Source organism: Takifugu flavidus, chromosome 9, assembly GCF_003711565.1.
Source record: "Takifugu flavidus isolate HTHZ2018 chromosome 9, ASM371156v2, whole genome shotgun sequence".
Classification (NCBI taxonomy): domain Eukaryota; kingdom Metazoa; phylum Chordata; class Actinopteri; order Tetraodontiformes; family Tetraodontidae; genus Takifugu; species Takifugu flavidus.
In genome coordinates this window covers 2,280,840-2,295,795 of record NC_079528.1, presented here as the reverse complement: position 1 = coordinate 2,295,795, position 14,956 = coordinate 2,280,840, and the positions used below count along the sequence as shown (strand labels likewise).

Genomic DNA, 14,956 nt, shown 5'->3' with positions numbered 1-14,956 from the left:
GCCATCACGTAACGGAGCTGCAGAATACGCTGGTGCTCAAACAGGCCTGACCACACCTCGGTCTCAGACACGTCTCCTTCCACCGGTGGAGGTTGAACCTAGAGATTTCTGCTGCTTTGGTGTCAGTTGGCTCCCGTCTGTCCCTACGTCCCGACCTCAGGCCTGTGCCCGATTTTGGCGATGGGGGGCGGGGGGGTGTCAGCGTGGGTCTTCACAGCGGCGGCGTACCCCCTCTTCTGTGGCATCATCCTCCAGTTAGCTCAGTGATTTGGATAGTTGCTGGACAGAAAATCGATGCCTCTGCTGCAGCGTGACAGAAGAGCGCTGCGGTGTTTTGATGAAAACACCCAACAGCCGACATGTTTGGAAAAGTTGGGGGGGGGGGGGTCACTCATGCACTCAGGTACCCGGGCTGAGTTGTGATCAAAGGATCTGTCATCTGCGCTAAATACCTTCGATTGTTCTTTTCAGAGCAGCAACCACTACGGACGTCAGTGATCTGCCTGCCTGCTCTTGCTGAAGGTTCTTCCTGCTCCTCGAATCTTTCAAACAGGATCTCGGGATCCCGGTGCAGAAGAGTCTGGAGGAGGAACCCTCACAGCTCGTCCTCTGTCTGACCAGCAGATGAGGCAGGGAACATCTCCACAGAGCACCAATGGCAGCACGGGGCTGAAAAATAGTGCCGCGTCAGCAAGCGGAGCGGCTGACAGTATGGTGCACAGAGAACAACCCCATCCTGGAGCCCACCAAGAGGAATCGTCCTAGACTTCAGGAGAAGGCACGCGGCCATTCAGCGCGCACACACACACACACACACACACACACACACACACACACAGCGTCACGTGACATTTATGCCAGAAGAAGTGAGACCTTTACAGAAGACGAAGTAACATTCTTCCACATTAAGTGAAAAACTCGGGGCCTTCATTAATGCGTCCACGCGACCTCTGAGCCATTCGACCTTGATCCCGAGATGCTCAATTTGTGCTCCGTAGACGTGAGACTGGCCGACCGACTCCGGCGTTAAGCAGCCGCCCTGACAGGTAATGAACATACTTCACTGCTCGCGCCATTAGAACACGATCACCGTGACAACGGCAGAGGACGAGTGTCTCGGTCTGCGCACAGAACCACAGCACGATGAAGACGGCGAAAACGGTTTTTCTCCACTCTTGCAGGATGAAGGTGAAGTCGGGGCAGGTCAAAGGTCAATTCCACTTTAAAAGGCCATTCCAGAGAGGAGTGGTAATGCACGGATACAAAAAGACCTATATTATTTCAATCTATAGGCTGCTTTGTAGAGCACATCTCACTATAGAGTAGATTTAATTAACAGAGGACAAAGACCTCATTCAGAGCTAGTTCAATAAATGCATTTGCCTCGGGTCATCAGCAAGACATGATCACGCGTCATGTGGTTCCTGGAGGCTTCACAGCACTTAAGTCCGAAATAACCCATCCCCATATGTTTAGTCAGAGCCTACTTCTGACACAAGTTGACTTAAAGTCTGTCGACCAGTCTAAATAGATCCATTTGTACTGCAAACGGGTCGAGAGATTTGCAATGATTCGGCACTTGTTTATGCCCAGATGATCGTAGGAGACGTTCTCGAGTGATCGAACGCATCTGATCAGATCTCCCGTGAATCCTAACCCAGGACACGCAGGAAGGAGGGTTGGTGAGTGAAGCGGCAGGATCTGCTTACGTCAGGAGATCAGATGCTTCGGTGCAGCTGCCGCGCCAGAGCCGCAGCGCTTCCGTCTGAAGGGAAAAGCTGCCCACTCCCAGGTTTCGCACAGGAAGTGTACCTGAAAGGGGGCGCCGCAGTACGCCAGGCTAAGGTTGAATAAAGTGTTGAGAACAGAGGCAAAAGGCACAATAAAAAGGCAATAAATGTTCAAATATAAAGCAAAGGTCATGAAAAAAAAAACAGTATTGAACTTTCCTAAGTCAGCATAAAGTGTCATTATGGGATGAAAGATGCACTTAAACTGGCTGAATGCCTTTTAGCATCTCTCAGAGAGATTTGCATTCAAAGGAAGGGTCAAAGGCTCTTATGATAATTCCTTTATTATATGAAAGAGGCAGATTTAAACACAAAGTACAGTGTAACACACCGCGTCCCACAGTTTTCACACATTTCTTTACAAGGCTACACTGAAGACAGGTCTGACGTGAGAGTCACAGATAGGCTCGCGTAAAAAGCAACAGAACGAGGGATGCGGAGGGCATCGCGGTGTTAATATTCTCCGACTGTGACTACATTTCCAGAAAACAAACACCTTCATCTTAAGGGGAAAAAACAAAAAAAAACAAATCAAGGTTTTTTTCACTCCAGCTACATCCTCATCCTGATCAAATATCACAGATATGCAAATGCTGTGTAAGCCAATCACGCTGCTCCTCAGCCTCCTCTCAATCAGCTCCTGGATGACTTGTGGCCGCTCGCCTTTGAAAGGACTCGAGAGGAGCGGCTGAAGGTGGGGACCCGCTTCAAAGCAGAAAGGACGCGGGCTGAGATTAGTGTTCTACACAGGAAGTCTAAATACGACTGCAGCTAAATTAACTTTACAATAAAAGGATAATAAAAACCTGCACAGCAATGAACAATTAACGGTTCGATAATTCAAATTCATATAAAACACCCACGTCAGGCATAGCTGAAACCTCACCGGCTGCTTTGTGCCCACAAAAAAAAAATAAAAAAAAGACATTTCAATATATGGCTTGTCTGAAACGGGTTGATAATAAGTGTCTGTGGAGTCGTCGGCCAGTGCTGATAACGGACAGATACATTCATGGTCTGCATGAGGCTCCTCGAGAGGATTTCAAAAAGCAACCGAGGGTTCGTGAAGAAAAGGCCGTTAGAATAAAGGACAAAAGACTCCCTGCCCCACTTTATGAGGCGGAAAACAGAAAACCCCCCAAACAGCTCAGCTAAGTTAAATCTGCAGTCTCTGAATTAAAATCCTGCTTCTGCCACTGTGGTGTAATTGTCCTAATTACCAAGGTGGCTGCCTGAATATTAGCATAGCAGGCAGACTGGGGGCTGCCGGAGAGAGCGAACGAGAGAGCAACAGCGACACAGGAAAAAGAGAGAGAGAGAGAGCGAGAGCGAGCGAGAGAGAGCGAGAGAGCGAGCGAGAGAGAGCGAGAGAGAGAGAGAGCAGTTGAAGCACTGCAGCTCTGTGCTGCAGCGCTGTGGACAACTTCTGCCTCCATCTGCCGATTCTCAGCTTCAATCAAGAGGCGACGCCGCTTCGCCATCTTCCCCCCTGAAGAAGCAGATGGGGGGGTTCTGTTTTTAACTCATCAGAGGCGGGTGATCTTTAGATCTTAAACAAACTCTCCAACAGAGGAGAGAAGTGAGATGAGAACCCCCCCAAAGATTTGATCTAATTCAGAGCACATCTGTTTCAACCCGCCCTTCAATAGATTGGCTTAAAAAGGTGTGTGTGTGTGTGTGTGTGTGTGTGAGTGTGTGTGTGTGTGAGTGTGTGTGAGTGTGTGTGTGTGTGAGTGTGAGTGGGGGGGGGATCTGGCTTCAACCGATCTCAACTCAGTCTGTGAATCAAAGAGGCCCACCCACATTTAGAATGATGGGAACTCGGGGTGGTGGGGGTGTTAGCGGGGGTGGGGGGAGTGTAGGAAATCACAGCATATCACGTAAACACGGCAGCGTCGGTCGCTGCCTGTTGTTCCTCCGTGTAAACATGTAAACATGCCTTTTCCGTCAGAACGCTGGAGGCTCTTTGTAACGGATCACACCTACAGAGCCCAAATGAAGAGGCTCCGCGCCCCTCCGCGGGGAGAGAGACGTCATTAGGAACGCGTCACCCCGCTGCACACGTGCCGAGCTCTGCCGCAGCGACGCGATCGCCACGTCTGAGACCGCCGTCTGCATCAGATTATGTCTGACTACGGCCGCGTGCGCGCGTCAGCGTTTAAGCTAACCGCTCTGGAAGGAGCAGTGCCTCCTGACGTCAGTTCGGGGGAAATAAGCGTGTTGCTGAAAGCGCCGGCGACCTCCGACAGCCGGAGACCCCACCCGTGCTTCACCGGCACAAGACAAGAGTGGCGTGCACACGCACCCTGCAGGGAGAAATGGCCAACGTTCTGAAGTGCCTCCGTCAAATAAGAAAGTACATTCAGATAGAAGAAAAAGCTACGAGGCCATGTTTCGCTGTTTTTATAATAATGAGCAAAGATACAGGTAAGAAAGTACAAATTAACGAGACGCGTCCCACCAGACTGGAAACATGAACATGGCATCATCGCCGTGGAGCAAGTTACTGTACGATATATCCTAAATCTAGTTAAAGCAGCATTCATGTTATAGAGGCTATCTTTAGTAAAGCTAAGAGAATGTATTGGCTAGAAAAACAGACAAAAGAAATCTATCCAAAGAAAAGACACATTAGTGAGGATAGAGCTATAATATAGCAGAAGCTTGGGTTCAACTGGTACTTCCCACCAAAGGAACTTCACATTTTTGACCATTTAAATTGTTATTGTGGAAATACTCCCTTGTTTTCAACTGAACTTGATTTGTTTCCAAGGAAGTCCTTGGCAAGAAAAGAACCAATTTGGTCTCAATTTGAACTACCAGCAACAGCAGCTGCAGCTGACTGGAGCTTCATAGGTGCTGTTTTCATGGACAAGTTTTAGACAATAAAAGAAAAAAAGAAAAAGACAAAAAAAATAAACACTCAGAACATCTTTAAAATATTATTTCACTCTGCGACAAATATAAGACGGACGTGGTAACAGCTTGAGTAAAAAGGCCCCAAACAGCAATCCCATGTGCCTGAGGGATGCTCAGAGATAATCTCAACTATCATTAAAAATGTCGCTCTCTTTAGCATAGACCTCCACCCTAACCTCCAACAGGCTGTTCCATTTAATACACGATCCTTCAATATGTGAACTGATAATACAATCACTGCAGGGCAAACAGAGAGACATGTCAGTGTTCTGCTGCATAATGTTAGTGTAACCAGATTCAGCACACATGGCTGCAAAAACATAATAAATCTAGATATGATGATAAATGACGGCAGAAAGCATATATATTTTCGGCCAGGCCCTGAGGTATTGTGATGCAGAGGCAGATATTTTTGATGTAAAGAATAGGAGGGGGGGGGGACACAAAAACATCACTGGAATTAAATGGCACTTTTACGCTTGGAAATGAAGGTGTCCAGAAGTGATTTTGAGTTGGAGACCTGACCAAACAGTGTTCAAAGTCTTTTCAGTGGTCACAGAAGCTCACGATGGACAAACACAAAACCCAGAGAAATCTGTTTGTTTGTTTGTTTGTTTGTTTGCTTGGCCGGTTCCCCATGTTTCCCCTGCAGCAGGAAGGGGAGATAAGCAGGTTAAAAGTGGCTCATCTTTCTCCTCTTACATTAATCCATGGCTTCAATCTCTCAGTTGACAGTAGTGCTTACTCAACTACGCTCTATAAATATATCTGTCCCCCTCAAAAATGTCGAACTTTTAAGTAAATGGGACCATCCTCTGAATGTTTGGGTTCAAACACGAGCTGAGTGGTAAACAGGGTGTTGACTGCTTGGTCTGTGTGCCATATTCTTCTCTCCCTTCAAACAAACAGGGAAGTAAACTGTTCCGTGCACGTGTAGAAATGTTTAAAATGGAACAGGTTTGCTCCGCGTCCGAGCTGAATGGATTGTTTGTGTGCTGTGTTGACCTGGCTCAACCTGTGGGTCTGCAGGGCTCTGGCTTCACCTCTCCTGTCACCAGTTTGCTTTGACAGCTTTGACATCGCTCAGCAGGTTTTGAGCAAGACAGATCCCAAAGATCTAAAGAGGAAAGAATACAGCACATTAGGTCAGCAGATGAGTGCAGAACATGAGCTCAGAACCACAGAAAACACAGCACACTGCTGCACCGTTGAGGGGTGTGGACGTTACCCCTTGTCACCACTAGGTGTCATTGATGGCCCAAATCAGCCTTATTGTCACTTTTAAATGAGTTTCAAGCACACACATGGTTTCAAGGACAACAATCTCACCTGTAAAAGTGCAATACCCACAAATATCCCAGCTACAAATTTCAAATTGTCCTGAAGCCACTTCTCAAACTGTCCCACGCAGCCCTTGGTGTAGATGTCTTGCTGACGATCCAGTTCCTTCAAAACCAGACAAAACAACAAACATTCAACATTCTGCATGCAATATAGGGAATCTTCCTGAACCATCACATGTTACCAATGTGAAACCTGAGGATGGCCTCATTCACAGCAGAGAAGGGCATGAGGAGCGAGCGCTAAATGAGTCATTCTGGGATTACGTGTTGCTGCCTGTGCGCCATGAAACGTATGGAGGTGTATTTAGAGGACCATGTTGAGAGTGAACAAACAGGCAGAAGCTGTTTCCTGTTATGAAAGAGATCGCGCTGTCTATGATTCCATGTTGCCTGCAGACTAAACTCAAAGATTAAAATTAAAAGGTGCAATTTAGACGATACCAGTGAAGAATGGAACGCAGATCTGTTGCCGTTTTCTGTGTTCATCAAAAAATAACCTGACCATATAAAATGTGTTCCCTGTGAGACCTAAAAGCCACTTTTGAGCCAATGAGAGGTAACAGGAAGCTTGAGGAGCAGCCAATAAAGAGGCAGGAAAAGCAATGTTGTTCTGCCTGTGGATGTCCTCTAAAGCTATTTCAGCCCTTTGCCTTTGTTGTGCTGCTCTCCTCCCCACGTCTGCTGCTCTTCCTCTTTCCCTGCCCGGAACAAGCTGCGCAGGAAGCTCGGCGCACATCATTAGCAGTTGATGCACACGTTAGCAGAACAGCACGCAGGGAAAATGAATTCACACCAACCCAGTGGCAGGTGGTTGGCTTTATTGCAGCGCGCCTAGCAACAGCAATCTTTCTGACTGCAGTGCAGTAAGTTGTAGCCACCACACCCACACATGGAGGGAGCAGGAATGAACTGGCATAACCCACCAAGTTGCCAATTACAGAGTGTAGTAAGGCTGCTCTCTGGGCTATAACCGGATCCTAATTATCCCTGTTTGAAGAACAATCTGTTATTAAGGCATGAGGCGCACAGAGGAATCCGTGTGCTATTTAACCCTGTGATTTCTCTGCCTTTGGCTTCTGCAACGCCCTTTAAAGCAACAGTTTGTGCGTCCTTACCGAAGCCTGAATGAAACTGATATTCAAGCTAACTGTTTAGCGCTGCTCTAATCATATTAATCAAATAGATCTTTAACTTGTCCCTGATAACGCTGCCGGGAGGAATTTCATTCTGTTTGATGGCACAACGCTGCCTGTCAATGACGCAGGACTCGTGTCAGTTACTGTACGGTGAACACTGGATCCGTTGGTTCTGGCTTATCAGGAGAATATGGAAGAAGCTAGGAATCCTCAAAGACACAGGTTCTGAAAGGCGGAACTACAGAGAAAGCAGAGCAAATGCAGCGATGGCTGTGTGAAGAGCTCTGGAGGTATAAATCTGGATACACACCCTTTTGCGTCGAACGTCGTAGCCACACTGTGTGTTGATGACATCCTCCTGCACGAACAACAGGAAACGCATGAAAACCGCACGGTCTCACAGTGTCTACCACCGTTAGCGGAATTTGACTGAGCATTGTCAACAATAAGCAAAAAGAAATTCTCTCATTTGAAAAGATGGAACCACTCAATGTATTTTTATAATAACCAAATCATGTTTTAATGTAATTGCAAATGCAATTAATCATTTAAGATTTCTGTGAATGTGACGTTACAGTAAGTATTTGCTTTTGTGTACTCACTGCCGGGTCTTTGACACAGCATGAGAAAGGGACTCCACAGCTCTCCCGGCTGGGGTTGAGGTCCGTGCAGTTGAAGTAGATGTTCAGGTTCCAGTCGTCAGGCCCGTGGGCTCCGCAGCAGGACCACTGAGAGCGCAGCGACATGGGTCAAAGACCAGAGGAACCAGGAGGTTTCATCAACAAACAGAGAAATGTGGCGTGAACGAGCACTAAACTTGAGAAAGGAAACGCCGACAGCTGACGGACACGGAAAAAAACATGTCTATAATAGTTTACATCAGGCGAGAGTTTGTTTCCAGAACCCTTCCGTCTCCGACAGCACTGGGATGTTTTCTTTTCCTTGTCCTTTTGTGTCCCCGTATGTTCCTCACGGATGACAGCTACGGCGTGGAATCTGGGTCGTGGTGCTGATTGGCCGGTTCAACATCGCGGACCAATCAGCATCCAGAATAGTCAGACCCACACCTTCCATCTCTTCCCATCTGCTGCCTTCCTGAAGCTGAAACATCCCTTCAACCCTATGCGATTGGCTTTTATCATTGTTTAACTGGTTTACGGCCTTAATCTTGTTTAGCGCCCAATTTCCCATGAACCATTTCTATTTATACCTGGCTGTGTAGGAATGCCCTACATTCCGTATGTTGGCGACCTGTCAATCATCCAGACCGAAGAGAAATCTTGGTTGAAAAATCTTCAACTGGAATCCCTTTAGTTTTTCCGAGAGGTTTCAGCATTTATCCGAGGGGATTCTTCAGAACTGTACATTTAGAGAGTTTTTGATATTACTTCTCACCTTTTTCTCTACACTTCTACACCTGAAGCACTTCTCTGCAGTGCTCATCTTAGCTATGATGGCCAGCAGCAGCCATCGGGAAGCTCGTTCCCTTTATAGCACCTTGGGATACATCCCAGTTTCCTTAGACAGGAGCCAATTATTGCTTCATTCTCTAATAACGGGATCCATATTTGAGAGGATTCCTCATCCCGTTTAGTTTTGGAAACACTTCACAAGGGCGTCTTTTGGTCAAACGGAGGAGTTGCTGACTCACATATTCTTGTGCAAAATCGATGAGATTCTGCAAGTCGATGTCGTCGCGGTAGGCTTTGATGTTATTGTTGATGAAGAAGTTGAGCTGGTCTTTGATCCAGTCCTTGAAGACGAAGGCAAGAATGCCGGCAGTCAGCTCCAAGAAGAAGATCAAACCCAGGAACACGGAAAACTGGGAAGCGCAAAAACATGTAAGAATAAACAGAGGATCTGTAAATACGGCGCTTCGATCAGGCGCTCGGGGCGTGGCTCAAAAACACTTCTGAACGCGCCCCCAGCTCCAGAAACCTTTGAGCTGTATGGACCAAGACTGAGGCAGGTCTGAGGTATGGTTCATTTCCAGGTCTGGTTAAAAGGCCATGTTCTCTTCTGCTGAGAGAAAAGTGCAGCAGCACAACCCAGAGTCCCTCAGGAGCTATTATATCTTCCTTTTACAGTAAACGTGAAGAGCAGAGGAGACGGCGAGAACGATAAATGCAGAAAAGCCACATTAGCTCTTCGCACTGACGCCTGGCGCTCTGTGGCTAATGGACACTGGCTGAGGTTAATAGCTGCTGTGAATGTTGGCCCACCGCATGGAGAAACGGTCTCGCTCAGTCACGCATTCTTATCACTACTGATGAAATCCAATAAACTTTTTAAATTATTTTCTCCGTAGTTCCTTTGGGCAAATGAAGAAAACTGGACACGGCGGAGGGGAAGCCTGCACGGATCATTAGCCCTGGAGACGTTGATTTTAAATAACGCCGTCGCCTATAGCGCCGGCGTCATCTACCGACACCTGTTGCACCAGCGTCTGGTGTGATCTGCGCACGCTCTGAACACGGGAAATCAGGACTTGGCTCACAAATTTAAGCAGGAAGGTGTTCTCCCTCAGGGCTCCGATGCAACCGGCGAAACCCAGGATGAACATAACACCTCCGACGACAATGAAGAGCCAAACAGGGTCGAAGCCCCCGAGGTCCGTTATGGATGACAGATTGGACAGCACGCCCTGGGGGGACAAGAAAGGAGGGTTACCAGTTTCACCAATAATAATAAAATCAATCAATCCTTCCTCTCGTTGTCTGATCATTGGACGTGAAGCTGAGCAGTAGAAGAAGAGGGAAAACCAGAGTGAAGGATGTGGAGGCTTCCCAACACAGTCAGTGCTGCAGGTGAGAGTAGAATAAGAGTAATAAGGACAGCGTTCCACCATTTCCTTGCTTCTGTGTGATGCCTGGAGATTCACTGCTGAATGAATTATTGCTGCCACACTGAGGACAAATTGCTGACTCTATCAGGAAGATGATTATGCCCCATCTCCTGCTCCCTCTGAGGGCGCTATATCATGTTCCAAGCAAAGAAGTGAACAATTTGCATTTCACAAAAGACCGAGTTCCTGTTGAATTCAGTAAGTGATGGTTAAATTAATTTCCCCCAGAGGGAAGCGGCAAAGAAAAAGTTCCAGCGGTCTATCCGTATCACGCACGTCCCGGAGAGCAGATCCAAAACAAATTGTTTCCACAGCCAGACCTCCCTGCTCATCCCGCCACGGCAGCCTGAAGGGCGCTGGGTGCCTGACATGTCACCAGTCCATCTCTGGTGGGTTCCTTTAACAAAAGAAGTCTCCTCGTCCCTGGCAGAGCGCGGGCTCGCTGGACTATGGCACCACCACATTTGACACCGTGGTCGGCCGTCACCCATGGTGCACGTATCAGACAGACGCCGCTGGCATCACTAATCTGCGTGCTGATGCCGCTGGAGTTCAAACATCACAACACTCGCTGACAACCACAAGAGAGGCTGTTTCCTCTGCCGGAGCTCATCTACCCACAGACGCAACCCTGTTTATCTGATTTTAAGCAACACAACCTGAAACTATTGCCTGTTTGGGCTGAACCCTGCAGGCTGGAAACTGATCAATGCAGCAAATGAGATCCAAAGTCCCCATTATTCCTTTTTTTAGCATCCACTATTCATCATTCAAGCTAATCCTTTCAAATTATTCATGCTGTTCCTGCAAGGTACTTTGGGGCAGAGCGGGCCATTTTGCACAGTTCTGGACCGGCCGGCACTAATCAGTACACGCTTTCACGCTGATGCGGCGTTTACTGAAAGCAACTGGTGCGGCTTTGATCATTAACAAGAACACTAACGGGAGTGGGGGGGGGGGTACAAGAGAGGTTAATGAAAACACCCGAGCCTTGGTGCCGCTGCACTGAGCACAATAACGGCCCGTTTGCATGTAGATTTAAACGACAGGCTAATTTCAGCCTACGCAACATTTGAACGGATCATTTAAATCACAGCTGCAGCGACATGTTTTATTCACTAGGAAAGTTTTGAAGAGGGAGGGGGGGGGGTGATCCTGCTTCTGTTTATTCCAGACTGTTTCCTGGAAGGTGAAGCTCTGTAAAGCTCCTGCCCAGAACGCGGGGGAAGACGTTAAGCTCTGCTGCTGCAGTGGTGATGCTCTCCAATGGTGTGTGCGTGCCTGTGTTTATACGCACCTTCTCCGCCCAGGCCCACAGGCCTATTCCCAGGAACGCTGCTCCCAGTAACTGCAAAACAAAGCAGATTCACATGTAAAGCAACCCTCCACGTATCAAAGTTCCGCCAGAACCAAAACTCGGTGTGTGGAAGCAGCTCATGGCACAGCGTGGGTGTGGTGGGTTCACTTTAGATTCTGACAGGGGTCTCCCTGGAAACATGTGCAAACAAAACGGGGACGTATTCTGGTGCTATTCTCTGATCCATAGTAGACTATGACATCACCCTTTCCGCGAGAGCCTCACCCATTTCCAGTACGGGAGCAGAGTCAACGACAAAGACACGTGTATCTGCAGTCGCCCAGATTATAAAGTGCTCATGCAGAACCACATCACCTCTGGACACCAGAAAAACAAGCTGCCCCCCCCCTCCATGTCTGTATTTACAATTCTTTCCCTGCCAATTAAATAAATAATAAACTGTTCTGATAAGCTGTTCCTGTGGAGGTAAACAGCGTGTGTGGCTGTGAAGAGTCCTCCTCTGGTTTGTACGTGAAGGTTCTGTTGACTTTACAGCCTTCCCAGAAATACCCTGGGGGTCAGAGTTCACGGAGAGTTTAGGCCCAGAGAAATGTGGAGCTGTTTACAGCCTTGGAATTACAAAATCCTCCGCTGGATCAGCGAGGCAGCGTTCCACCTCTCTGCTGTACTGGGAATTATGTGATACAGCAAGAAAAGGTGGTGGTGGTGTGGGGGGGGACACCCACCAACACCTCTGCACACCAGTGTTCCAGAAATACAGCAACCTGAGAAAAGCGCAGACTCTTGGTACCGTTTGGAATATTTGTCATGTGCGATCTCTAATCCCTGTTTGAACGTTCCTGTTGGTGAGCTCTAAACGTGCGGGATATTCTCCGCCTCTACTCACATCTGATCACCTTTGGAATCACACTTTCCCTTAGATGGATCCATCTGCGACTGGCCGGCTTATTCCAGGGAATCGCTGCTAAACACGTCCTGACAGTGTTTACATGAGCTCACTTCCTGTCTGTGGGGACGTGGAAGATCCTCAACACTTGAGCCGGAGACTCCCGAAGCCGGCTGATCTCATTAACCTCCACTAACAAAGACCTCAGGACGGGCACGTGCTCACGGCCAGTGGCGGAGCCGAACGGGGGTTTCAAAACGGCATCTTCATCCTCGTCACCATCAATACCAGCTGGCAGGAAGCCCTTTCTCTGAGGCATCTGTTGTTTAGGCTGCACATCTGCAGCAGCTGGAACGGCTCTTCCCATTCAGACGCAGCGTTTTATAACGTTGGGAGGTATGAAAAGAATGAAGGAAAGCCAAAAGCCACATTTCTGCCAACAAAGCTCACGTTCTTCACGCTGCTCGCCGGCCCTCGTGGCCTTGAGTTCACGCTTGCATTCTTCTTTAGTGACTTTAGCGGTGAGCTACCATCACGCTGGGCTGATGTCACCCCCCCCCCCTCCCCCCCGGGAGGCAACGGCAGGCCGCCACCACCACCTCAGCCCCACGGTTAGAACCTAACAAGCTCTAAATTAAAACGTGCAGAGCTCCAAAATATTTCCCCATCGCCGGCTTAAAGTGCAATGAGACGATTAGCGCGAGGAAAGCCGCCGCTGTCGGAGAGCTGCGGCACTGCCGGGGCCGGGAAGACGAGATCGCCAGCGGCCGGCCAAGCGCTCGATTTCATTCCGCTTTTGCCCAAATGTTCTGTGCTTCAGTAGCGTTCCCTCTCAATTTTTGAGCCCGACAAGGGCGCCCCAGGACAGGACGTTGTGGACCGGGGGAGGACTCGCTCTTCTCGTCTGTCCGACCCTCAGCAGAGAGGCGGGAGGAGACGTCTCCCAGTGATGATTACAGGAAAAAGCCTGCAAGCCAGAACATGTTCCACAGGTTCAGACTGGGCTCAGTCAGAAGGCACGGACCTGCTGTCAGACTCTCTAAAACCAACTAAATGAACCTTCCACGACGCCACAGCCCCGTTGATTGATCAGCATAAATGAATTACACACTTTTAGGGAACATTCGTCCGATGGAGATTCCCGTTCCCTGTAAAAGTTCCTCGGAATGAACACACAAGTGGGACTTTCAGAACGCCCACTGTGGCCAGAGGTCTTTGTTACCACCCTGGCTCTTTGTGATTGTGGGTGTGCTGGTGACAGAAACAATGGTGTCCCGCAGAGCCCGAGCACGACGCTGGGGGGGGGGGGGGCGCTGTCTGGAACGAGAAGGGCAGGGTAGCATTCAAGCCGATACGGCTTATTCCCCCTAACAGGGTGTGGGAAGGAACACACAGACACGCCATCCCTTCACCCACAGACGCTATAATACTGGGGGCGCACTGGGGGGGGGGGGGGGGTCGAAGCAGGCTCAACAGAGGAACTTTTCAGGCCAAGGGGGGGATAAAGACGTCTGGCCAGACAATGCAGAGAAGTCTGACATTTCTCAAACTCCAACAATGGCACCGATCCTTCAGCGCTTGCAAAGGTAGAACGGGAAAAGAAGCAAAGCGGATAAGACAACAAAAGGAAGGGCAGAAAACTTGAGAGAGGGCTCACATTTCCATGTTGTTAAATGTTAAGCCTGTAATACACCTGACTGTCGCCCTTTGGGAATTTATCGAGACAACTCATCTCAAATGACAGAAACTTTAAAATGACAGAAACTGCTGAATTATACGGAGATAAAGTACCTTTCCTGATCGCCATCATCATTGGTTTAGATAGGGATGAGCTCGGGCATGATACCACAGCAGTGCCGCTAACGTTAAGATAACTTTGCCCCAATATTGAAGACAACTTTATGATACCAACACTATCGCCATTTACTTACCCAGAATAAAATGTTGAATCCAAACAAGAAGTATTTCACGCAGCAGCTTACTTCTGCTCCTTTAAAATGATGGTGTTTCCTACTCATTCTTCCAAAGCTAGTGGTGGCTAATTGGGAAGCTAGGTTAACTCCTACGGCTGGCACTTCAAATTCTTAGCCAAAGCTGCAGCTCTTTAATAAACAAAGCCGACGGTGCCTCCATTAGCCAAACTCTGCCAGGTGCTCTCGCCTGGCAGCAGTAAGTCAAGCAAGTTATTCGACCAACTATCCCTTTTGCAGTTCTAGCTTGCTAGGCCAGCTAGCTTCACAACTTCTGTAATTAGCATTAGCGGCTAACAACAACAAATGCAGGGACGCGCAAAGGCACAGACGGACATCTGCGCTTGAGTCGATATTCAAGTAGCCTGGCGCTTAATTCGCAAACGCAGGGGGACAGAGGCAAAGCTGGCCGCCCCACAGCTACCTAAACGCCTGCTCGTTTATCTCTGTTGCCGCATCGCCTCTTTCAAGCCTCTTCCTTGTTGTTTTGTGCCGTAAAACAAGCCCCTGCTGTCAAACGGGGAAACCACAACGTTGGCGTTCGCCCTTTTCACCTCGAGAGCGCCCCCTTGCGTCTCGATGGGGGCTGGACATGAGGAGTACTCCATCGCTCGATGAACCACGCATTCAGAGTTCACGTGTTCCGACACTTGGTGCAGGGTGGATGCATTTATTAAACGTCAGACAGACACGCAGCCATGTCCTGCGTGTGTTCTGTGAAATAAAACGATGCATATTTATCTCAAGTG

General features: G+C 48.5%; 1 protein-coding gene across 2 annotated transcripts; it reads right to left on the bottom strand.

Annotated features, from left to right (window-relative positions):
- Positions 1-2,056: 2,056 nt before the first annotated feature.
- tspan17 (tetraspanin 17) lies at positions 2,057-14,746 on the bottom strand. Of its 2 annotated transcripts, XM_057042510.1 has the most exons (8): positions 14,169-14,743; positions 11,331-11,381; positions 9,686-9,832; positions 8,840-9,010; positions 7,791-7,916; positions 7,499-7,546; positions 6,039-6,155; positions 2,057-5,826 (listed from the first exon to the last, which is right to left on the bottom strand). In XM_057042510.1, exons 1-8 carry the CDS (start codon positions 14,253-14,255, stop codon positions 5,761-5,763), a joined length of 813 nt encoding a protein of 270 aa, XP_056898490.1. In that variant the 5' UTR covers positions 14,256-14,743; the 3' UTR covers positions 2,057-5,760. The 2 variants fall into 2 exon arrangements, with proteins under 2 accessions (XP_056898490.1, XP_056898491.1); XM_057042511.1 differs by lacking the exon at positions 11,331-11,381 and having other exon boundaries at positions 14,169-14,746.
- Positions 14,747-14,956: the final 210 nt, after the last annotated feature.

Coding starts and splice junctions, on each gene's coding strand:
- tspan17 (XM_057042510.1), bottom strand. CDS start 14,255: ATGAGTAGGAAACACCATCATTTTAAAGGAGCAGAAGTAAGCTGCTGC. Junction 11,382..14,168: donor GATTCAACATTTTATTCTGG/GTAAGTAAATGG, acceptor TTTGTTTTGCAG/TTACTGGGAGCAGCGTTCCT. Junction 6,156..7,498: donor ACGACGTTCGACGCAAAAGG/GTGTGTATCCAG, acceptor CTGGTTTTGAAG/GAACTGGATCGTCAGCAAGA.